Here is a 23,828-nt window from a genome sequence, read left to right as displayed (position 1 = left end):
GCCCACGTTTGAAAGCTCTTCAACGGGGCTGGTGTTCTTCCACCTGCCTCAGGGCCGGAGGGTCGGAGGCCGGCCTGGAGTGAAGGCCGCCTGAGAGCAGGCCGAGTTTCCAGCCTCCTGTGAGCCGGCGCAGCCCGGCCCCAGCCCGCAGAAGCGCTCCCCTGGCCCCTGCCCGCTGCCCCCGGCCGCACCCCGGAGCCGGGCCGGGCCTCGGGTGGGCCTGGCGCGGGTCTCGGAGCGGCGGGGCGGGGGGCGGCGCGAGGCCCGCCCGCGGGGCCGGATGCGAGGCATGCTGGGAACCGCACTTCCTCCTCCGGGGCCTCGAGAAAACCACAGGGCGCCGGGCCAGGGCGGGCCGCCCCCAGGGAGCCGGCAGGATGGCCGAGGGCAAGACAGGCGGTGTCGCGGGCCTCTTCGCCAAGCAGGTGCAGAAGACGCTCAACCGGGCCCAGGAGAAGGTAGGCGGTCGGAGCCCGGGCCCGAGGTCCGACTCGGCGACAAGGCCTGCAGGTGCTCTGGGCCCGGGAGGCTGGTGTCTGGCTTCCCCCGGGAAACGTGAGTGGGGAGTGGGTGTCCACGAAAACAGCCAGATGGACGAGAAGGCAGAGCCTCGTCGCCGGGTCTTGAGCAGGGACCGGGGAGCGCAGGAGACCCCCGCCAACGCCCTCTCGGGAACCTTAAACGATGCCTAGAAGAAGCGAAGGAAAGGGACGAACGTTGGCCACTGCTGGGTGCCAGATTTTGACCTAGCCGCCCAGCCAGGGTGGTGTTTTTTTACAGATGATGAAATTGAAGGTTCAAAGAGGGTCATTTCCCAGAGTCATGAGACAGTGCTGACCAGCTAGGCTGCCAGCGAGCACTACCCGTTAGCTGAGCCGGGGAGTCTACATAATTCTGCATGATTTTCTCTCTACCTGGGCCGGCCGCGGGTGTTGCTTAAACTGATGTAAGCAGAAGCGGTGTCTGCTTCCTGTGCTTTCCCTGGCATTGGAGAGTCCCGGGTTCAAGGTGGGGAAGGAGCACCTCTTTCTGCGTTGTGTCCTAGTTTAGCTCTGGCCTGCCCAGCTCCGTTTACGTAGGCTGTCTGTCCACCTCTTGCCTACCTATGTAGATTTGCAAACCCTGCTGCACGTATTGCAGTGGCTTTTTTTTTTTTTTTTAAGGGCCACACCCTTGACTTATGGAGGTTCCCAGGCCAGGGGTTGAATTGGAGCTACAGCTGCTGGCCTACACCACAGCCACAGCAACGCAAGATCCAAGCCGCGTCTTCAACCTGCACCACAGCTCACGGCAACGCTAGATCCTTAACCCACTGAGTGAGGCCAGGGATCGAACCCTTGTCCTCATGGATACTAGTCGGGCTTGTTAACTGCTGAGCCAAGACAGAAGCTCATGCAGTGGCATTCTTGTTTCCACCTGTCCAAAGTATTTTCTTTGTTTCCAACCTGAACCCCTGCACTCCACTTACTAACACTCTGGTGGATGAGATGGTACCTGAAAATGAATAGGCTGGAAGGAAAAGGGGAGGGAGAGAGAGAGAGATGAGAAGGACCTGAGAGAGAATTTTCATTTTCTAAGACTTCACGGTCTTAGAAGCATTTGGGTGAATAAGTCCTGCTGAAGAATTAAAACATTTGTACCATCTTCTAAAAGCAGAGCACTAAAGCACTAACTTCAGTGCTGGGAAGGGTTAAAGACAACCAGCTGTCCCAAGTGGAATTAGCAGAGAATCGATGGACCATAGATGCAGTCCCTATCTTTAGGAGGCTCATAATGGAAGGGGAACGAGGAATTCATGTATATGTGTGTGTGTATATTTTTCTTTTCTTTGTCTGAGGAAGTTGGGGTCATGTGAACGAGCAGAGGAAAAGGAGAAGTTTTGTGTGTGGCTAGACTTTGTTATTCCACCTTACCCTAACTTCACCTTAATCAAGGTTTCAGCCTCTCCCAAGGCTGTCTAGTTACACATCTGATCGAGAGCACAGCCTACGGGAAGGTCTAGTTAAAGTAGTTGTGGGAGTTCCCGTCATGGCGCATTGGAAACAAATCTGACTAGGAACCATGAGGTTGCGGGTTCAATCCACGACCTCGCTCAGTGGGTTAAGGATCTGGCGTTGCTGTGACCTGTGGTGAAGGTCGCAGACGTGGCTCGGATCTGGTGTGGCTGTGGCGTAGGCTGGCAGCTATAGCTCTGACTGGACCCCTAGCCTGGGAACCTCCATATGCCGCAGGTGTGGCCCTAAAAAGACAAAAGACAAAAAAAAAAAAGAAAGAAAGAAATACTTGTGGAGGAAGAGGAGAAGGCTAGCTGCTCTATGGCTTGGAAAAACAAAGAGATCCTCAGTGACCAAAAACTTGTGGATAATAGTTATTTCTAAAAGACACAGCAATTGATTTTACCCCACTCTTACCTTCTACTCTCATCCAGCCTATCAACACTAATCCCCGCTTGAGTTGCCGTGGAGGCATGGGTTCAATCCCCAGCCCAGCTCAATGGGTTAAAGGATCCGGCATTGCTGCCGCTGTGGTGTAGCTCATAGCTGCAGCTCGGATTCAGCCCCTGGCCCAGGAACTTCCATAGGCTGTGGGTGTGGCCATTAAAAACAAACAAAAAAAACACTATGCCCTGACTTTTTCTAAGTACTCTCTTTTTCTCAGCATGGACTCTGAAGCCTTAAGTAAAAACGTTCCTGTCCTAGGCTTCAGAGTCTGTAAAACAAGACAGTTGATGTTCACTGATTTGGAAACTTAGTTTGATAAGGACACCAGAGTGAGGAGAGGAGGAGACTCCTCCAGCCTCAGAGTCAAATACTTGCCAAAGAGAGAACCAGCCACTCAGGTACACCCTCGTCTTCCCAGTCTGAAGGCTGAGAAGGCAGAGAGAGGAAAAAGCTCCCATGGGCCCAAAGGAACCCCCAGGTTGTTGCAGAAACCAAGATACTCTAAACCCAGACTTAGACACAAGGGCAGACGGACATTGAACTTGGAGCAGTACAGCTGGTAACCTAGAGGTGATGGGTGTCGCCTAATAGGATGGGAGTGGCCGGGGTTGGGAGTAAGAGCTTAGCTCAGCCAACCCGCGTTCTGGAGTCTTGGGAAGTTAATGGAAGGCAAGATAAAGAGGGAGAAGGTTGGGATTTTCTTGTGGCGCAGTGGGTTAAGGATCCAGCGTTGTCCCTGCGGTGGCTTGGATTGCTACTGTGGAACAGGTTCAGTCCTTGGCCCGGGAACTTCCACGTGCCATGGGTGTGGCCAAAAAAAAAAAAAAAAAAAAGGAAGGAGAAGGTTACAGTCAAAAGACTCTTTGCATTTTTACTGTAAGTAGTTGACTGTACTTTGCATTTTTTTACTATAAGTGGTTGGCTGTAATCTTCTGAGTAATATGTAATAAGTAACGTGTAGGATATCCAGTGCTGGAGTTCCCATTGTGGCTCAGCCAGTTAAGAACCTGGCACCGTGTCCATGAGGAGGCTGTTTCAATCCCTGGCCTCGGTCAGTGGGTTAAGGATCTAGCGTTGCTGCAAGCTGCAGTGTAGGTCGCACATGCAGCTCAGATCCAGCGTGGCTGTACTTGTGGCTTTGGCTGAGGTCGGCAGCTGCTGCCCAGGAACTTCCATATGCTGCAGGTGCGGCCATAAAAAGAAAAAGAAAAAAAAAATCAAGTGCCTGCTCTGGACAAAGAACAGGAACACGAAAAAGACCTGATCTCTCCCTGTATGGAGCCCACATTCTCAGGATACGATCTCACTTCATCTTTTCAGCCCTTTCCGCATGTTATTAGTCTCCCAATTTTAGAAATGCGGAAACAAGCCTCCAAAGGTATTGGCAAGTGGCAGAATTTATCCCTGAAACCCAGCTGTCGCGCCTTAGGATCCCAATCTCAGGCTGCTCTCTTTACAAGTTTCCTGATATGACCACCGGCTCCTACATCTGCCTCCCCCCACTTCCTGCTGTGCTTGCCCACTTCCTGCCCATCTCCTCTCAGGAGCGGAGCTAGGAGTGAAGGGGCTGGTGACTGTTAAACACAGTGGAGATGAAGCTTTCTTCTTCTTTTTTTTTTTGGTCTTTTTAGGGCCGCCCCCCCAAATATGGAGGTTCCCAGGCTAGGGGTCAAATCAGAGCTACAGCTGCCGGCCTATGGCCTACACCACAGCCACAGCCACAACAATGCCAGATCGGAGCCGGAGCCTTACCCCACTGCTGAGGCCAGGGATCGAACCTGCGTCCTCATGGATGCTAGTCAGATTCGTTAACCTCTGAGCCACGACGGGAACCCCGAAACTTTCTTCTTGTTTTATTTTCCAGTTCCCACTCAGACTCAGGATGAGTCTGGCTTTGTTGTGTTTTTACAGTACAATACATCTCACATTTCAAACTACTGCTTTCACCATCTGTTGGTGATTTTCCCGAAGCAGCCCAGATTCCCCCAAGAAAGGCCGGTCATTGTTGACCACGCCTTGGTTGGTTTTTTTCCCTCTGTTGAGGTTTATTCAACTTACATCCCAGAGGGTTCCTTCAGCAATGTTTACAGAGGGCGTACCCGTCATGGTGCAACAGGAACGCATCTGACTAGTATCCATGCGGTTGCAGGTTCAATCCCTGGCCTCGCTCAGTGGGTTAGGGATCTGGCGTTGCTGTGAGCTGTGGGGTAGGTTGCAGATGCAGCTCGGATCTGATGTTGCTGTGGCTTTGGGATAAGCCAGCAGCAGCTGTAGCTCTGATTCAACCCCTCACCTGGGAACTTCCATATGCCACGGGGGCGGCCCTAAAAGACAAAAAAAAAAAAATTTTTTTTTAAGGTAAAAGAAGTAACCTAATGATGCTCCTCTGTGGGAATTCTGAGGACTGAAGTGTGGAGGAAAAGAGAAGGAGGTTTTGTAGTCAGGGCTGAAGTTGAGATAGGAATTACGGCTGATTAGTATTTCCTCAGGCAAGTTGCGAGAGAACATTCATTCCAGCTGAGGAATGCTAGCGTGAGCAAGGCATGGAATCTGGAAATCCTTTTAGGCAGAATAGTCAGAAATGCAGCTGAGCTGGAACACAGGGAGTGGTGGAAGAAAAGGCTGGAAAATGTACTAGGGCTGTGTTGAGGAGAGCCCACTTTAGTATATGTCTTGAAAATAAGGATTATATTTAAAAAACTGGAGTATTATCACATGTAAGAAAAAATTTGTAAACAAAATTCTGTACTATCTTGGAGGTCCTCCTGTGCCTCAGCCGTCACGAAACCAACTCGTATCCATGCAAACTCGGGTTCGCTCCCTGGCCTTGCTCAGTGGGTTAAGGATCCGGCGTGGCCGTGAGCTGTGGTGTAGGCCGGCAGCTGCAGCTCTGATTCCACCCCTAGCCTGGGAACATCTATATGCCGTGGGTGCAGCCCTAAAAAGACAAAAAAGAAGAATTCTGTGATATCTAAAATCCAGGCCCTCTTCAGATTACTCCAACTGAGAGAATTAACGAAAATGTCATAAATGATTATGAGAGGGGGTCATGCTGGGGAACTGTAGCCACCACCCCTGTCTGTGGTGATTTCCACCCCGTCCTACACCAAAGTTAACCTAAGTCCATGAAGTAGAATATTCTTCGCCTCTTTCACCAAGGGGTAACATTTTGCCCTGTTTACTTTTTCTCTTGTCCCTGCTCTTTCCAAGTACCTGTATTCCTACGTCTCAGCTGCTAGGCCAGGCGCGTTGAGGCAGAATTCTCAGTGCAGGACTTTGGGGATTGGGATTGTGTGGGCTTTCATTAGGAAGGGATCCCAAGGAAGAATTATTCATTCTGTCAACAACCCCCCTGTGGAGCATCCATATATCCCATCCTCCTTCCTCAACTCGTTCTGCAGGTGAAGAACATCTCAATTTGGTGTAAGTGCCCGAACATGGTCCTTTTGCTTAAGGCAACAAATACTTTGGAGTTCCCGTCGTGGCGCAGTGGTTAACGAATCCAACTAGGAACCATGAGGTTGTGGGTTTGATCCCTGGCCTCGCTCAGTGGGTTAAGGATCCGGTGTTCCCGTGAGCTGTGGTGTAGGTTGCAGACGCGGCTCGGATCCCGCGTTGCTGTGGCTCTGGCATAGGCCGGTGGCTACAGCTCCGATTGGACCCCTAGCCTGGGAACCTCCATGTGCCGCGGGAGCGGCCCAAAGAAATAGCAAAAAGACAAAAAAAAAAAAAAAAAGGCAACAAATACTTTGGGCCCAGGACACTGGGTTCTGTTTTCAGGGTGATGATACTCATTGTCTCAGTTTCAAAATTGAAAGTGGAAGTGTTCCCTCAAAACACACATCTTCCCACACCCTCCGAGCCTTTTTTGTTTGTTTTGTTGTTTTTTGTTGTTGTTGTTTTTTAGGGCCGCACCTGTGGCATATGGAGGTTCCCAGGCTAGGAGTCGAATCAGAGCTGTGTCTGCGACCTACACACAGCTCACAGCAACCCTGAATCCTTAACCCCCTGAGCGAGGCCAGGGATCGAACCTGCGTCCTCATGGATGCTAGTCAGGTTCATTTCCACTGAGCCACGACGGGAACTCCCCTCCCAGCCTTTTTGCCTTGAGCTTCCTGGGGTTGGGGATGTTGATCTTCTCTGGGGTGTGCCCACATTCAGTCTAGACTGAGCTCTCTCTCCTTTCAGCCCCCCTCCACCTAAGAAGAACCAAGCCCCAGGCAAAGGAAGGGAGGGGTGGGAAGCAGGAAGGAAGTGAGAGCTGCACTTACCACTACACAAGGTGGTTTTGCAACTTTCTTGGTGGAGGACTGTGTTTGGTTGTGGGGGAGAAGGTGGAGCCCAGAAAGATGAGCAATTCTGCACACCCAGGGCTGGTGTTAAGTGAGGTGGAGCAGAGACACAGATATACACGTACAGCTAAACTGGAAAGGAAATAAAGACCTGTGTTTATAGGGAAGGGGGTGGATCTAGACACAATGATAGTGGATTTGTATCAAGAACTCACCATAGGGCAGCACTGTGAAAGCAATTTATGTGTGTAACGTCATTTAATTCTCCCAACAGCTCCAGGGGCTAATACTGTCTTTTTTTTTTTTTTTTTTTTTTTTGCCTTTTAGGGCTGCACCCACGGCATATGGAGGTTCCCAGGCTAGGGGTCAAATCGGAGCTACAGCTTCCAGTCTATGCCACAGCCACACCAGATCCGAGCCGCGTCTGTGACCTACACCACAGCTCATGGCAACGCCAGATCCTTAACCCACTGAGTGAGGCCAGGGATCGAACCTGCCACCTCATGGTTCCCAGTCAGGTTCACGTCTGCTGCGCTACAACGGGAACTCTCAGGCGCTATTATTGTCTTAATGAGGGAAAGCAGGTTCTGTAAACTGAGGCTCAAGAGTTGAAGGGATTTGCCCAAAGGCCAGTCAGTGGAAAAGCCAGGATGGGGGCATCCATCCGTCTGACTCTGAGACCTTGAGCTTAACCACTGTAGAGAGGGCTCCGGAAGTGAAAGATGTTACCCCAGGATTAAGAATGGAGACACTTGAGTCACAGTCTGCATAGAGCCTGCCTCATGCCCAAGTCCTGGGCGCTCACTTTCTCATGTGAATCAGAGTCTTTCACAGTGAGACTCTAGTCTTCCTGTGACACACCCTAAACCAGCCGTGCTGAGCCATCTCCTGAAGCTGCTGTGACTTTGCCTACTCCTGTGTCTTGGCTCTTTCCACAGTGGCCCTTTTCCCTTTATTCCAGTCTAGCAAGATCCTGATTTCAGGCCAAGCCCATTGGTCCCCTTCTGTGTCTGTCTCACTCTCCTTCCTGTTTAAATTATTTATTTATTTATTTGCTTTTTAGGGCCATACCCACAGCATATGGAGGTTCCCAGGCTAGGGGTCTCATCGGAGCTTTTGCTGCCGGTCTACACCACAGCCACAGCAATACAAGATCTGAGCCGCATCTGCAACCTACACCACAGCTCACAGCAACGCCAGATCCTTAACCCGCTGAGCAAAGCCAGGGATGGAACCCACAACCTCATGGTTCCTGGTCAGATTCATTAGCCACTGCAGCACGACGGGCACTCCTCCTTCCTATTTAAGAATCTGTTTGCTGGATCCTGAGAAGTCTGAATGAGTAAGGCAAGAGCCCAGTCCTCAAGGAGCACACAGTTGAGGAGCCATAGATACATGCAAATAATAAGACAGCAATGGAAGTGTATTCAAGGGTGGACGTTCTGTGTGTCTAGAAGGGAGGGCTGTGGCTTGATCAGTGGGACGACGTAGATGCGGTTAAGCGTCACAGAGGATCTACAGCGCATGAATTCCGTTGTTTCAGATAGTTGCCTGACCCATACGGTCAGGAAGAATATTCCAGAAAGAGGGACCAGCGTCTGCAAGAGGCAACAGTGTGGCTTCTTAGAAAACCAAAAAAGTGTTAGAGAGGGAGACCTTGGGAGGGAGGCGTCGTGAGAGGTAGGCTTAATGAAGGGTCAGGTCACTGAGACCCATACAGAGCTGGCGAGTGAACGCTTACCGTAGATACACACGTAATGGGCATTTGATAAAAATTTGTTGAGCAGGTGAGCAGAGAACGCTTCGAAGCAGCAGCACGACGGGCCCCGTTGGAGCAGGCAGGAGGGAAGGCGCGAGGGCCCGGACGCAAGCTGTGCCAGTGAGACTGGGAGGCACGGCGTGGTTTCCAGAGGTGGCCGTGGTGCGGGGCCGGGGGAAGGAAGGAAGGGGGGAGCAGTGGAGGGCAGCTCCTGGTTTGGACTCGGGCCTGGGCTGTGGCGGTGCCTCCACTGTACACGCAGGAGAGTCGGGGTTTTCTCACTTGTCTGTAAGTGAGTGTCCCTTGTGAGAGCAGGAACTGCGTCTTTCTCATTCCCATGCCCTTTGCACCAGCCCTGAGGCCAGTGTGATGGCCGGCTCTCAGGGTCAGGGGACAGGAGATACACGTGGACAGCATTTGTTTCTAGCTGAGTTTCAAATGCATTCTCTCAGGGCTTCTCAACGTTTTCCAGAAGGCTCTTCAGAAGAAGAGTCTCCTGCCCGCCTCTCTAGCCTCATCTATCAAGAAAATCTGCTGCTCTGGCTGGAAGAGGGTCTCTCATGTAGAAAATGCCTTTAAGACTCATGTTTTATCTTTAAAAGCCATACACATTTTACATTCTTCTAATTAATCCTTGACTTGTTTGTTGGGTCTTTGTCTTTTTAGGGCCGTACCTGGGGCACACGGAAGTGCCCGGGCTAGGGGTCACATTGGAGGTAGAGCTGCCAGCCTCCACCACAGCCACAGCAACACCAGCTCTGAGCTGTGTCTGCGACCTATCACAGCAGCACTGGATCCCTAACCTACTGAGCAGGGCCAGGGATTGAACCCGAGTCTTCATGGATACTAGTCGGGTTCATTACCGATGAGTCACAACAGGAACTCCTAATCCTTGTTTTAATATGACACTTCCTCCTCCGCCCTGCCCCAAGCAAACCACAATTGCTATTGTAAATAACCATTTCATTCCAGTAAGGTATTCATTATTTATTCTGGGTTTCCTTTTTTTTTTTTTTTTTTTTTTTTTTAATGCCCTGCAGCATATGGGGTTCCTAGACCAGGGATCAGGTCCCAGCTGCAGGTACCATCTATACCAGAGCTGTGGCAACACAGGATCCTTAACCCACTGTGCCAGTTCCAGGGATCGAACCAGCAACGCAGCGCTACAGAGACGCTGCTGATCCTGTTGCGCCGTAGCAGGAACTCCTGTTCCGGGCTTGATATCTACCCCCTAGCACATGGCTGCATACTCCCAGGATCACCCCAATTTGAGAAGAACCCGTGATTGATTTTTCAGGAACACCCTGTGTTTCTAATTCTGTTGGGCTGATGTGAGCACATCCCTTCAGATGCATCTGAGACCCAGAGAAGTCAGGGCCGTGTGAAACCAACAGATAAGAGAGACTTGACTGTAACCTCCTCATGGACCTCTCCGATTTATATCCGCAGGTACTGCAGAAGTTGGGAAAAACTGTGGAAACCAAAGATGAACGATTTGAACAAAGTGCCAACAACTTCTTTCATCAACAGGTAATCTGGAGGGTGGGCAAAGGGAAGCTTGGAGGAGAAAGACATGAGAGCCGAGTGGCAGGACAGCAGGTTCTGCAAAGTAGCAAGCATCCCAACTAGCCTGTCCTCCCCCAGGCGAGAAGGCCACAGGGCGACCTTCTGCTTAGCTTTCCCTCGGGAACCAGAGAAAAGTACCTCTTCTGTTCCTGCGGACACCTTGGGTTTGGAAGAATAGAAGAGTGTTCTTTTCTCTTAGTGGTTCCCTCAAGGTACAGTGACATCACCAGGTCCTTAGCATCAAAGCAAGTCAAACAAGTCCCTGCCACCTTAGTTTCCGGCTTAATCTCTCCCACCCTAGGGTTTTCTCATCTCAGTGGTGCCATGTTTTGTTGCCTCTTTGTCCACTACCTCTACCTCACCAAAGCCTTTTTTATTTTTATTTTTCAAACAAAGCCTTTTATTATTATTATTATTATTATTATTATTATTTTGCCTTTTAGGGCCGCACCCGTGGCATATGGAGGTTCCCAGGCGAGGGGTCGAATGGGAGCTACAGCTGCTGGCCTACACCACAGCCACAGCAACACGGGATCTGAGCCGTGTCTGCGACCTACACCACAGCTCATGGCAACACCAGATCCTTAACCCACTGAGAGAGGCCAGGGATCGAACCCGCAACTTCATGGTTCTTAGTCGGATTCGTTTCCACTGCACCACGACGGAACTCCAACCAAAGCCTTTTATTTGAAAATAGCACTTCCATCTTTTACCTGTCATTCTCACCAACAAATCTCCTGATCTCACTGTTCCTTCTATCTTCACTGGATGTTAGGGGTAATTTTATATAAAAGACTTACATTAAGGGGTGGATAGGAGTTCCTGCTATGGCACAGTGGGTTAATGATCTGGCTTGTCACTGCAGAGGCTCCAGTTCAATCCCTGGCCTGGCACAGTGGGTTAAGGATCCGGCATTGCTGCCGCTGCAGTGTAGGTCACAGTTCTGGCTCAGATTTGATCCCTGGCTCAGGAACTTCCATATGCTTCTGGGGCAGCTGAAAAAGAGAAGATAAGGGAAGAGAAGGGAGAAAGAAAGAGAGAAAGAAAGAAGTAGGTAATAGGAGTTCCCTGCTGGCTCAGCGAGTTAAGGATCTGGCATTGTCACTGCTTCGGCATGAGTTATTGCTGTGGTCTGGCTTCAATTCTGGCCTGGGAACTTCTGCATGCCATGGGCGCAGCCAAAAATGAAAAGTGGGTACAGGGAGTTCCCTGGTGGCCTCCTGGTTGGGACCCTGCGCTTTCACCACACGGTTCAATCCCTGGTCTGGGAACTGAGATTCCCACATCAGGTGCTGCGCACCATGGCCAAAAAACAAAAAAAGAAAGAAGTGGAGTCACTGCAGCCAACTCTGAAAATTCTGTAGCACGTGTATGACTGGAATAAGACAAATGGAATTCATATATAGGAACAGTTTTTTAAAAAAGCAGTAGGTAGTGCTTGGTGACCTCCAGAAAGGAAGAGGTGACCGGCCAGTCAGCAGGCCTGAGGAGCCGTGTTTCCACAGCCACCAACATGACACCCTCTCTGGACCCAGCAAGGATGTCCCAGGTGGCTGCCATGGGCTCCAGAGCCATGAGGATCCACAGCAAAGGACACTTCCAGGGTGGAATCCAAGTCAAAATGAAAAAACAAAACAGGAGTTCCCGTTGTGGTGCAGTGGTTAACGAATCCAACTAGGAACCAGGAGGTTGCGGGTTTGATCCCTGGCCTTGCTCAGTGGGTTAAGGATCCTGCGTTGCCGTGAGCTGTGGTGTAGGTTGCAGACGCGGCTCCGATCCCGCGTTGCTGTGGCTCTGGCGTAGGCTGGCAGCTACAGCTCCGATTGGACCCCTAGCCTGGGAACCTCCATATGCCGCGGGAGCGGCCCAAGAAATGGCAAAAAGACAAAAAAAAAAAAAAAAAACCAAATCGTTGAACTCTTTGAAAACTGATAACAAACTAGAAAAATCCAAACATAAGCCACTTTGGAGAAAAGTATTTTATGAAGAATAACCTTCTGTCACCATTTTCATCTGAAAAACTGCAAAAGGACAGTAAGGATCTCAGAGGGCAAACTGAAGGATTGCTCAGAAAAGATACCAGTTATCTTATTTCAGATAAAAAGGAGGCTAGGAGTTCCTGTTGTGGCTCAATGGTAACGAACATAACCAGAATCCATGTGGATGCAGGTTCAATCCCTGGCCCCACTCAGTGGGTTAAGGATCTGGCGTTGCCATGAGCGGCAGTGTAGGTCGCACACATGGCTTGGATCTGGCGTTGCCGTGGCTGTGGCATAGGCCATCAGCTGCAGCTCCAGTTTGACCCCCCAGCATGGGAACGTCCATATGCCACAGGTGTGGCCCCTAAAAAAATAAAAAAATAAAGGAAGCTGTGGAGTTCCCATCATGGCATAGTGGAAATGAATCTAATATCCATGAGGATGCAGGTTCAATCCCTGGCCTCGCTCAGTGGGTTAAGGATCTGGTGTTGCCAAGAGCTGTGGTGTAGATTGCAGATGCAGCTCAGATCTGGCATTGCTGTGGCTGTGATGTAGGCTAGCAGCTACAGCTCCAACTCGACCCCTAGTCTGGGAACTTCCATATACCTTGGGTGCAGCCCTAAAAAAAAAAAGAAAGAAAGAAAGAAAAAAGACACTAAATACATACATAAATAAAGGCGGCTAAATTAGAGTTCCCTTGTGGTGCAGTGGTTTAAGGATCCGGTGTCGTCATTGCAGTGGCTTGGGTTGCTGCTGTGATGTGGGTTTGATCCAGATCATGATCAGTAGATCTGAGCATAGGAAAATCATTAGAAAGCTAGTAACAACCGCGATTTGAAATAGTATATTATCAAATGCCTTATTATGAGTAAAAATTCTTCATATTGATGACATTAGATACTACATGGAACAAAAGGAAATAGAATTGTATTTACTCAAGAAATCAGGCACCTCTGTAAGTGGTCTGGGGGAAAGAGTAGGTATTGGCACACAGAAAGCAAGACAAGGTAGCCTCAAAAAGCCTTTCGTGGAGTTCCCTTGTGGCTCAGGGGGTTAAGGGTCTGGCGCTGTCACTGCTGTAATGTGGGTTTGATCCCTAGCCCAGGAACTTCTGCATGCCACAGCAGGTACAGCACCCCCACCAAAAAAAAGCTTTTTGTAAAGGTCAAAGATAATGAGCCACATCTTCTATGTGATCAACACAGAAACTTTGCTCAGAGAAATCACTGTCAAGTTGTTGACGATACCGTATTTAAGTTAGTTTTTTACTTTGAATGTAAAAAAAAGCTAGAATTGCAACATATGTGTCAGTAAGACTTCAGGGAAAATAAGGGACAGGTGACTGAGCAGCGTTTCCTATATAAAGAAACCCAGAAACCTGACCAAAACTGTTTATTTCAGAATCATATTTGTCTACCCATCAGATGAATTGAGAGGCTTGATGAGAAAACATTCGATAAATGTTCCATGTCCAAGCTAGCCGAAAATGACATATAACAAAATTTTACACATCTCCCTCCGCATAAAAATGAACAGGAATGCATTCTTGATGTTTCTGTCTTTTTTTTTTTGCCTTTTCTGGGGCCACTCCCGGGGCATATGGAGGTTCCCAGGCTAGGGGTCCAATCGGAGCTGTAGCCACTGGCCTACACCAGAGCCACAGCAACATGGGATCCAAGCCGTGTCTGCGACCTACACCACAGCTCACGGCAACGCAGGATCCTTAACCCACTGAGCAAGGCCAGGGATCGAACCCGCAACCTCATGGTTCCTAGTCAGATTCGTTAACCACTGCGCCACGACGGGAACTCCCATTCTTGATGTTTCTAAACATAAATTAATTATAAATGAAAATAGCTTAGAAGAACTCAGGGTAGATCACTATCCATGTAGACCACAGACATGTATACAAGTTTCTTTCTCCCTTTTTTTTTTTTGGCTTTTTAGGGCCACACCCATGGCATATGGAAGTTCCCAGACTAGGGGTCGAATTGGAGCTATAGCTGCCAGCCTGCACCACAGCTGCAGTAACATGGGATCCGAGCTGCATCTGCGACCCACACCATAGCTCACAGCAACGATGGATCTTTAACCCACTGAGCGAGGCCAGGAATCGAACCTGCAACCTCATGGATACTAGTCAGGTTCCTTACCGATGAGCCATGACAGGAACTCCTTAAAAGTTTCTAATTTCAGTACGGATAAGTGTACATCTCAACCAAAACAGAAGTCAGATACTACACACTTTCCAGCAAAGGATCTGGAGGACCTGAAAAGACCTTCATTCCATATTTGCTCATGATTCTGGTCTGTCAGCCACCACCAGTTCACAGGAACACCTAACATCTCAGGCACAGACTCCATCCTGATGTCATCCTAGGAGCCCAGTGGATGTGACGTCAAGAGTATAACAGAGTTCCCGTTGTGGCTCAGCGAAAACAAATCTGACTGGTATCCATGAGGATGCAGGTTCGATCTCTGGCCTCACTCAGTGGGTTAAGGATCCCGCATTGCTCTGGCGTAGGCCAGCAACTATAGGTCTGATTCGACCCCTAGTCCGGGAACCTCCATGTGCCGCAAGTACAGCCCTAAAAAGACAGAAAAAAAAAAAAAGTTTACCTTCTGGTAAAATATTATCAGGAAGAAATTTTTTAAAATCTGCAACCACATGTGAAGTTTGATTAGAAAAGAACTGAACTTCTTACTCCACAAAAAGAAAACAATTTCTAGCTCACCGGTCTAATCTCTCTGCTGAACTTATTTCAGACTAGTGACTAGGTTTCACAAGCCACAATGAAAACAGTGGTATGTGTGATGTTTCAGATATTTGGGAAGAGGAAAATCCAAATAATCTATTGTCAGTGTTTTTCTCTTCCCTTTCAACTTCCGTATTTACTCGCTATTTTGTTGGCCGCTTACACAGCATGTGGAAGTTCCCGGGCCAGGGATCAAGCCCAAGCCACAGAAGCAACGCAAGCCACTGCAGTGACAATGCCAGAACCTTAACCCACTGTGCCACAATTGAACTCCTTTATTGACTTTTAGACTTAAAAAAAAAAAAGCTTTCAGAATTGATGAAGATCGTATTGAAATTATTATAAATATATATAAAAATTCTTAGGACTTTTGGTAGTTCCTGTCATGGCGCAGCAGAAATGAATCCGACTAGGAACCATGAGGTGGCCGGTTTGATCCCTGCCCTCACTCAGTGGGTTAAGGATCTGGCATTGCTGTGGCTGTGGTGTAGTCCAGCAGCTGTAGCTTCAATTAGACTCCTAGCCTGGGAACCTACATATGCCTCACGTGCAGCCCTAAGGGAAAATAAATAAATACAAATTCTTAGGATTTTTTTTGCCAACTTTGTTTACAGAACCAAATGTAAATATTAGCAATAAAGGTGATGTTTGCATTTTTCTGCAGAATTGAATATGTATAATAGAAAAATTGTAGTAAAAACTTGTGACCCATTTAAAAATGAGAGGAAAGAAGTGGATAATAGAGGTTTAAGCTTCTTTGGGATATTTGACTTTCCATCTCCATGTGCCAGGTATCACACTTATTTAATTCTTTTTTGTGTTTGTTTTTTAGGGCCACACCTGAGGCATATGGAAATTCCTAGGCTAGGGGTCTAATCAGAGCTATAGCCGCCAGCCTGCCCCACAGCCACACCAACACCAGATCCGAGCCGTGCCTGTGACTTACACTGTAGCTCACAGACATGCTGCATCCTTAACCCACTGAGCAGGGCCAGGGATCGAACCCGCATCCTCATGGGTACTAGGCAGGTTCGTTACTGCTGAGCCACAATGGGAATGCCACACTTATTTAATTCTTACATCAGTCCCAGAGATTGTGGTCCCCTCTTTGTCACAGAAAGGAATTTTTAACTTAAATGAAGATCCAGTTGCAGTGTAGTTCTGACACTAAATACCAGAGTGAGTTCACATTTCGCAGGTTGAGGGCACAGTCCCCCACCATGCGACCTCACCTCAGATACCAGCTGCAAAGCTCCAGAGTTCCCAGGCCACCCGGCTACAAATTTGGGGGTTCCTCCTGTCTCCTCAGCTTCCGTAATTCACTGGAATGACTCACAGAACTCAGGAAAATGCTCTACTTCCAATTATAGTTTTATTATAAACAGTACAAATCAGGACCAGCCAAATGAAGAGACACATAAGGGGAGCTCTGGGAAGGTCTCAAACGTGAAGCTTCTGTGTTCTCAAGACACGTCACCTTCCCAGCCCACGGATGTAGGATCACCAACCAGGAGGCGCGCCTAAACTTCAGGTGTCTCAAGTTTTTACTGCGATCTCATTACAGAGTGAATCATAGGCCACGTGATTGAACTTAATCTCTAACCTCCCTCCTCTCCCTTCCCCCAGAGGTCATGCTGACTCTCCACGCCCCAGCCTTCTAATCAGCCGGTTCATCTTTCCCGCCTGACCAGCTGCCATCTTGACTCATTTGTTTAGCATAAACTCAGGTCTGATCCTGAAAGGCCCACCATGAATAACAAAGATACCCTTATCACTCAGAAAATCCCAAGGATTGAGAAGTTACCTCTCAGGAGCCAAAGACAAAAAAAAAAAAAAAAAGAGTTACCATCATGGCACAGTGGAAATGAACCTGACTAGGAACCCTCAGGTTGCGGATTCAATCCCTGACCTCGCTCAGCGGGTTAAGGATCCATCATTGCTGTGAGCTGTGGTGTAGGTCGCAGACATGGCTCGGATCCCACATGGCTGTGGCATCGGTCAGCGGCTACAGCTCTGATTGGACCCCTAGCCTGGGGGATTTTCATATATCACAGGTGCAGCCCTAAAAAGACAAAAAGACCAAAAAAAAAATTAGCAATAATTTCTTAATATCATTAATTATCCAATGTTCACATTCCTGTTTTTGTTTTTTTTTTTAGTTTTTTGTGGGTTTTTTTTTTTTTTTTTTTTTTTTTTTTACAATTTGTTGATGTTTAACCTCTTAATCTGTAGGTTTCTAATCCCTATTTTGGTTGTTTATTTGTTGATGATACAAGCTTGTTTCTCTGTAGCTTCCTGCATTCTTTAAATATTCCTGATTGAGTCGCCATGGTGGTGTTTAGCATGTTTTTCCTCTGTCTCTTTATTTTCTGTAAATTAATAGATGTAGAGGCTTGATGATATTCAGATTTTTGTTTTTATTTGTTTTGGAGGCAAGTATGCTTGTTATTATAGGTGTTATAGTCTTCCATCTGGAGGCATGTAATATCTGGTTGTCTCCTTTTTTGCGTGATATTAACAGCCATAGGTGATCATTACCGAGAAAATCTGTGTTTTACATTAAGCTTTCTAGGTAATTATGATGTAGCAGCTGGTCTGAGAACAGCCTTTGGCAACCACTGATCTAGGCTAACTCCATTGAGGGGAAATAGAATCTGATTGCAAGGGAAGTAATTTAATCTAGGTAACAGCCTAAGAGTTGCAGAACGAGAATTCACACTTAAACGCTATGCTTTTTTCCTTCTACCTCACCTGGAGGCCTCCCTGGGCCTCTTCCCAACTCTTTACTGCTCTTCCAACTCCAGCATGAAAAGGACAGGATTCCGTAAATTGATGCCCACTTTGGAAGGTTTGCGACTCTTGGTCCATTCTGTCCCCAGGTCCTTTCTGTCCCTTTCTGTCTTACGGGATGGATCTACAATGCAGATGTGTGGGTGGAAAGGGTAGGAGATGAAGGAAGTACCATCCAGAAGAATAAGAGGATCAGGTGGGACAGCCCGCTCAGAATTCTTCCCTGCCGTGAGCCCTGAATGTCACTTGAGGGGAAAATGCCTTTGAGAAATGAAGTGATGTTAGATTAGGAATAAGGATAAAACTTTTCTCCTGAGAGAATAATACACCTATAGTCACTGGTGTCTGAACATGCTTGGCAAGTTTATTTAACAAACATTTCATATGAACCTGCTATGAGCCGGGCACTGTGCTCAATGCTGAGATTTCAACACGGATAAGACAACACGCCTGTTCTCAAGGCTCAGCGTTTCAGGAGAAAGACGTGACAGTACAGTCAGGTGTGAGGCTGGACCTGGGGTGGCTGCGATGAATGGGAGCAAAAAGGACAAGGGCGAGGAGATCGAATGAGAAATATTCTAGAAGTTGGATCAGTCGGTCGTGTGGCCCTTTCACTGGCAACCAGTTTGTAGGTAAACTTTTTTTTTCTTTGTCTTTTTGCCTTTTCTAGGGCCGCTTCCACGGCATATGGAGGCTCCCAGGCTAGGGGTCCAATCGGAGCTGTAGCCGCCGGCCTATGCCAGAGCCACAGCAACTCGGGATCCGAGCTGCATCTGCAACCTACACCACAGCTCACGGCAGCACCAGATCCTTAACCCACTGAGCAAGGCCAGGGATCGAACCCACAACCTCACATGGTTCCTAGTCGGATTCGTTAACCACTGAGCCATGACGGGAACTCCTAAACTTTTTGTTAATAAAAAAAAAAATCACTCTCAAACTTCCCAGTCTGATTTCAAGGCCTTGACACTTGCCTCAGTTCCTAGTCCGGTTCCCGTCAGTAATTTTTTTGTCTTTTTAGACATGTGGTAGTTCCCAGGCTAAGGGTCAAATCAGAGCTGTAGCTGCCAGCCTAGGTCACAGCCACAGCAGCACTGGATCTGAGCCAGGTCCGCAGCCTACACCCCAGCTCAGGGCAATGCCAGATCTTTAACCCACTGAGAGAGGCCAAGAATCAAACCCACATCCTCATGGACACTAGTCGGGTTCATTACTGCTGAGCCACAATGAAAACTCAGTAATTTTTTCTTTGAGGCCTCTGCTTGCTTCCCCCTTTCCCTCTCTTCAAAACATATTGCATAGGAAGAATTATTTTCCTCAAGCAGCACTCCAATCCCTTGTTTCTGCTAGTGCTTCCAATTCACTGCCCTTAAAGTTACATCAAAGAATCCAGCTCCATCCTTCTCTTCTGGCCCTCCATTAGATAAGAACTTAGAGCACTTGCTCAGGGTTGGTCCTGCTCATTACTCGACTTGCTGAGTGCCTGGATTTCTCTGAGTCTGTTTTCCTCCAGCCGTGCTGGAAGCTCAGGCCAGAGTCCTTCCTCTCTGTCATCAGGAGCCCGGTCTCTCAGAACACAGCTCTGTGCACCTGGCTTCGCAGGAGGAGCTTTCAGACGGAGAGTCCTTAACTGAGAGCTGAGACTGCTTATCCAGAGATGGGAAGGACTAACTCAAACTCTTTATGGTGCTGTCAAGACATTGGCAAGGATCCAGAGAGCCGAAGAGATAAAATCATAGCATTTAGGGCTAGAATTAACATGTAGAGCTGGCCTTGCCTTGCTATTTATAGATGAGGAAACTGAAGCCAGAGAAGTGGAGTAAGTCGCTCCTTGGTGGTAGAAACGAGCTTTTGACTCCCAGACAAGTGGGAGGCAAAGACTGTGAAAGTCACATCTGTCGGGAGAGAAAAAAGATGCTGGGATTATTCAGCCTGGAGACATTTCAGGTCATAGAAATATAATGACACAAGTGCTGTCCCACCTTTCCTCCCTCCCCCAAACACACACACACACACACACACACACGCACACACACACGCACTCATACTCATACACTTCATCTCAAAGGAAAGCGCAAGAGCATAAAGGGAGAACTTTGACCAAGAGGCTTGATTCTAAAATGCAGAAACGGGAGTTCCTGTTGCAGCTCAGCAGTAACGAACCTGACAAGTATCCATGAGGTTGCAGGTTCGATCTCAGACCTCACTCAGTGGGTTAAGGATCCAGCGTTGCCATGAGCTGCAGCGTAGGTCACAGACACAGCTCGGATCTGGTGTTGCTGTGGCTGTGGCATAGGCTGGCAGCTGCAGCTCTGGTTTAACTCCTGGCCTGGAAACTTCCATATGCCCTGGGTGTGGCCCTACAAAGACTAAATAAATAAATAAATAAAATGCAGAAATGGAGTTAGGCTTTTGTGAGGTTCAGTGAAAGGCAGAAGCCTTAAGGACTGTGGTATAAATTGTACTCCTATTTTTGAATAGTATACATATGACCTGCACCATCATCTATGGCAGCCTTGGTTACTGATTTGATTTTTCAGGCCATATAATATCCAGTACGGTAAAAAGTGAAGAATTTCATTTGTAGAAATTACGCAAGGTAGTGTCACAGCTTTTGTTTCTCATATTAAGTATTTTGGAGACCATGGAGTTCCCATCCTGGCTCAGCTGTAAGGAACTTGACTAGGAACCATGAGGACACAGGTTCGATCCCTGGCCTTGCTCAGTGGGTTAAGGATCCGGCGCTGCCGTGAGCTGTGGTGTAGGTTGCAGAAGTGGCACAGATCCGACGTTGCAGTGGCTCTGGTGTAGGCCGGTGGCTATAGCTCCGATGAGACCCCTAGCCTGGGAACCTCCATATGCCACAGGAGTGGCCCAAGAAATGGCAAAAAGACAAAAAAAAAAAAAAAAAAAAAAAAGAAAGAAAAAGAAATTGAAATCTTTGTTAACTTTTTTTTTGTCTTTTTGTCTTTTTGCTATTTCTAGGGCCGCTCCCGCGGCATATGGAGGTTCCCAGGCTAGGGGTCCAATCGGAGCTGTAACCACCAGCCTACACCAGAGCCACAGCAACGCAGGATCCGAGCCGAGTCTGCAACCTACACCACAGCTCACGGCAACGATGGATCGTTAACCCACTGAGCGAGGGCAGGGATCGAACCCGCAACCTCATGGTTCCTAGTCGGATTCGTTAACCACTGCGCCACGACGGGAACTCCAAATTGAAATCTTTGTTAACTTTTTAAATCTTCAAAATTCTTTAAAACCTTGGTTATCACCTTTTCAAAACTCTCAGATTGATAGCCGCCAGGTTTAAAAGGTATTATATATGCATTTACCGTCTTAGACTTTAGACTTTTTTCTGTTTGAATTCTGTTCTGAATGCAAAACCAAGGAGGAAGTGAAACATCTTATGGGTAAATGCTGAGTGCTTCTGAATGTTGTTAACTGATTGAATCTGTCTCTTTCATGCTAATGAAAGCGCTTTCTCAAGGTCACCAGTGATCTTCAGTTCCCAAGCTCAGTGACTTTTACTGATTCTTCATGCATGCTAACCCTCTGTAACACCCGACCCTTCTCTGGTCATCAGAGGAAGCTCTCTTGGTCCTCATTTGCTGTGACACTACACCATCCCAGTTCTCCCACCTCTCTGACAGCGCCTTCGAGTCCCTCAAGACTATCAGTGTCTTCATGTCCCCTGAGCCCTGGCATTCAGCCCCTTGAAAAGGATTTTAAATTTGAAGTGTGGTCAGGAGTTTGGACTGGCTTAGAGGTAAGCTCTAGAGGCAAGAAGATGGATGAAATAATTAGTCCATAGTATCCCCTGAGGAGGTGGGTTCTATCCCTGGCCCCGCTCAGTGAGTTAAGGATCCAGCGTTGCTGTGAACTGTGGTGTAGGTCGAAGATGTGGCTCGGATCTGGCGTTGCTGTGGCTCTGGCCACAGGCAGGCGGCTGCAGCTCCCATTTGACCCCTCGCCTGGGAATTTCCACAAGCCGTGGATTCGGCCCTAAAAAGAAAGGAAGGGAGGGAGGAAGGGAGGATTAGTCTAGTTTCCTTTGTATATTTTTGTTTATTTGACCAAGTAGACCTAGATTTTCTGGTGCTAAAATTAAGTAATAATGATTATCCCCTCAAAGATTTCAACAGATACAACAAAATTGAAAGGTTATTAGAATTTTCTGAATTTTCAGCTTTTCTCTTGTAAATTGTTGTATGCTTTTTGTTACGCTCAGTAGCCTATCTGTAGTGAACATAAGCAAATAAAACAGATGAACAAGCTCACACTTTTTTTAGGGTGTACTGCAAAATGCATCTCAGCTCAAAGCCGCTGAACTGGTAGGAGGATCACTGTCCTGGTCCACAGACCTGGCCCCTGTAGGCAGTCTTGACATGGGCTGCACCTTTCCATCCAGTCCCAGCCTCCAGAGTCAGGCTCCAAAAGGAAAAAAAAAAGAAAAAAGAAAACAAACAAACAAAAAAACCCAAAAAATTAAAAAAAAAATTTTTTTTTAAAGTCAGGCTCCAAAATGTCAATGGCCTTGCCTCAAAATCCTTTCCCAACTAACTCAGAAACTAGAGTTCACACAGAGGAAAGAGACCCGAATGGGAACAGGCTTTAGACAATACTATGAGGAACCACTGAGGAAGCCCGTGAAAAAGAGGGCATGATGCAGGGCATGTGAAAGAAGTCTTCAAACCTCCATGCAAGGGAATGCCTGAGTGAGGCCAGGGATCAAACCTGCATCCTCATGGATACTAGTCGGATTCTTTTCCACTGCGCCACAATGGGAACTCCTCTAATAGAGTTATTTAAAAATGAAGTGCAGGAGGAGTTCCCATCATGGCACAGTGGAAACAAAATCCGACTAGGAACCATGAGGTTGTGGGTTCGATCCCCGTCCTTGTTCAGTGGCTCAAAGATCTGGTGTTGCCATGAGCTGTGGTGTAGGTCGCAGACACAGCTCGGTTCTGGAGTTGCTGTGGCTGTGGCGTAGGCTGGCGGCTACAACTCTGATTCGACCCCTAGCCTGGGAACCTCAATGTGCCGCGGGTGCGGCCCTAAAAAGACAAAAATAAATAAATAAAAATGAAGTTCAGGCTCAGCAAAGAGGTCAGGAGATTCTGGTTGCTGGAGGCAGTCGAGAAGCAGAGGCTAAATGAACATAATGAGCACATATCAGAGTGATGTGACAATGGTTGTTCATCTACTGGGTTGAGGTTTGAACTTCCAAATCTAAATGATACCTTCCGGAGTTCCCATCGTGGCGCAGCAGAAACGAATCCAACTAGGAACCATGAGGTCACAGGTTTGATCCCTGGCCTTGCTTAGTAGGTTAAGGATCCTGCGTTGCCAAAAGCTGTAGGTATAGGTCGCAGACATGGCTCGGATCCCGTATTGCTGTGGCTGTGGTGTGGCCTGGCAGCTGTAGCTCCAATTCGACCCCTAACCTGGACCCTCCATATGCCAGGGCGGGGTGGGGGAAGCCTAAAAAAAGGCAAAAAATACATACATACATACATACATAATACCTTCCTCTCCTTTCTCCTTTCTTTTTTTTAGAGGGAGGAAACATAATCTGTGTTTGCAAGTCTTAGCCAAAAAAAAAAAATAATTCAGGTACAGTAGTGAAGCTAGAATCAGGTAGACAGGTAAAATTTATAGATGAGGGTGTTGGGATTGGAACCGGAGGGGAGTCAGTGACAAGCATCCTTGGAGGAGATGTGCAGAGCAGGTGACCGATGGGAGGGGAAGTGCCAAGTGAGGCGAGAGAGGAGCACATCAGGGGAGGAGAGGAATGGGCTGGCGAGGGTGCAGGAAGGGCAGAGGGCCTGGTGTCGGCAGCAAATGGGCTCCCAGAGAGGAGGCTGTAAGTCAGAGGATCACATCGACAGTGTCACGTGGGACACTTAAACTTCAACGAAGGACCTTAGATATAGGATCTTGTTCACTGGAGGAAAGAACAAGCAAGGAAAGAAGACAAGCCAGTGCAATGGGAGCAGTTTCCCAAATTGGCCCGCACAGCAACAGCCTCCAACCTCTTGGTAAAGCGAGTCGAGGCTTAGAACATTCACACAGGTTTGAAGAAATTCCAGGATTGGTTTCTGCTTGTAACCTATTTTTTCCCCTTTGACCCCTGGAGCATCTTTCCAAGGGTGTCGCTTCAGTCATCCATGCCCTTCTCCCTTGCAGGCGGAAGGTCACAAGCTATACAAGGACCTGAAGAACTTCCTCAGTGCAGTCAAAGG

At 48.0% G+C, this 23,828-nt stretch overlaps 1 protein-coding gene and 1 long non-coding RNA gene across 3 annotated transcripts in view; one reads left to right on the top strand and one right to left on the bottom strand.

The window, feature by feature from the left end:
* The window catches only part of LOC146403181 (uncharacterized), a 329,068-nt gene that overhangs the window by 183,837 nt on the left and 121,403 nt on the right, over window positions 1-23,828 (bottom strand). The window lies entirely within an intron of this gene.
* BIN2 (bridging integrator 2) overlaps window positions 353-23,828 on the top strand; it is a 39,981-nt gene continuing 16,505 nt past the window's right edge. The window contains exons 1-3 of one of the 2 annotated variants that reach the window (XM_084955675.1): window positions 353-458; window positions 9,942-10,022; window positions 23,773-23,827. In XM_084955675.1, the coding sequence (XP_084811801.1) occupies window positions 378-458; window positions 9,942-10,022; window positions 23,773-23,827 (217 nt within the window). In that variant the 5' untranslated portion in view covers window positions 353-377. Of the gene's footprint in view, window positions 511-9,941; window positions 10,023-23,772; window position 23,828 lie in introns of both variants that reach the window. The other variant, XM_084955676.1, reaches the window with a different exon arrangement.

This window comes from Sus scrofa, chromosome 5 (genome assembly GCF_054392235.1).
Source record: "Sus scrofa isolate SSC_HxYL_T2T_F1_AM1 chromosome 5, Sscrofa_HxYL_maternal_Yorkshire_Landrace_v2.0, whole genome shotgun sequence".
Classification (NCBI taxonomy): Eukaryota; Metazoa; Chordata; class Mammalia; order Artiodactyla; family Suidae; genus Sus; species Sus scrofa.
Note: the sequence above shows the minus strand (reverse complement) of the source record. Positions and strands in the feature narration are given on the sequence as shown.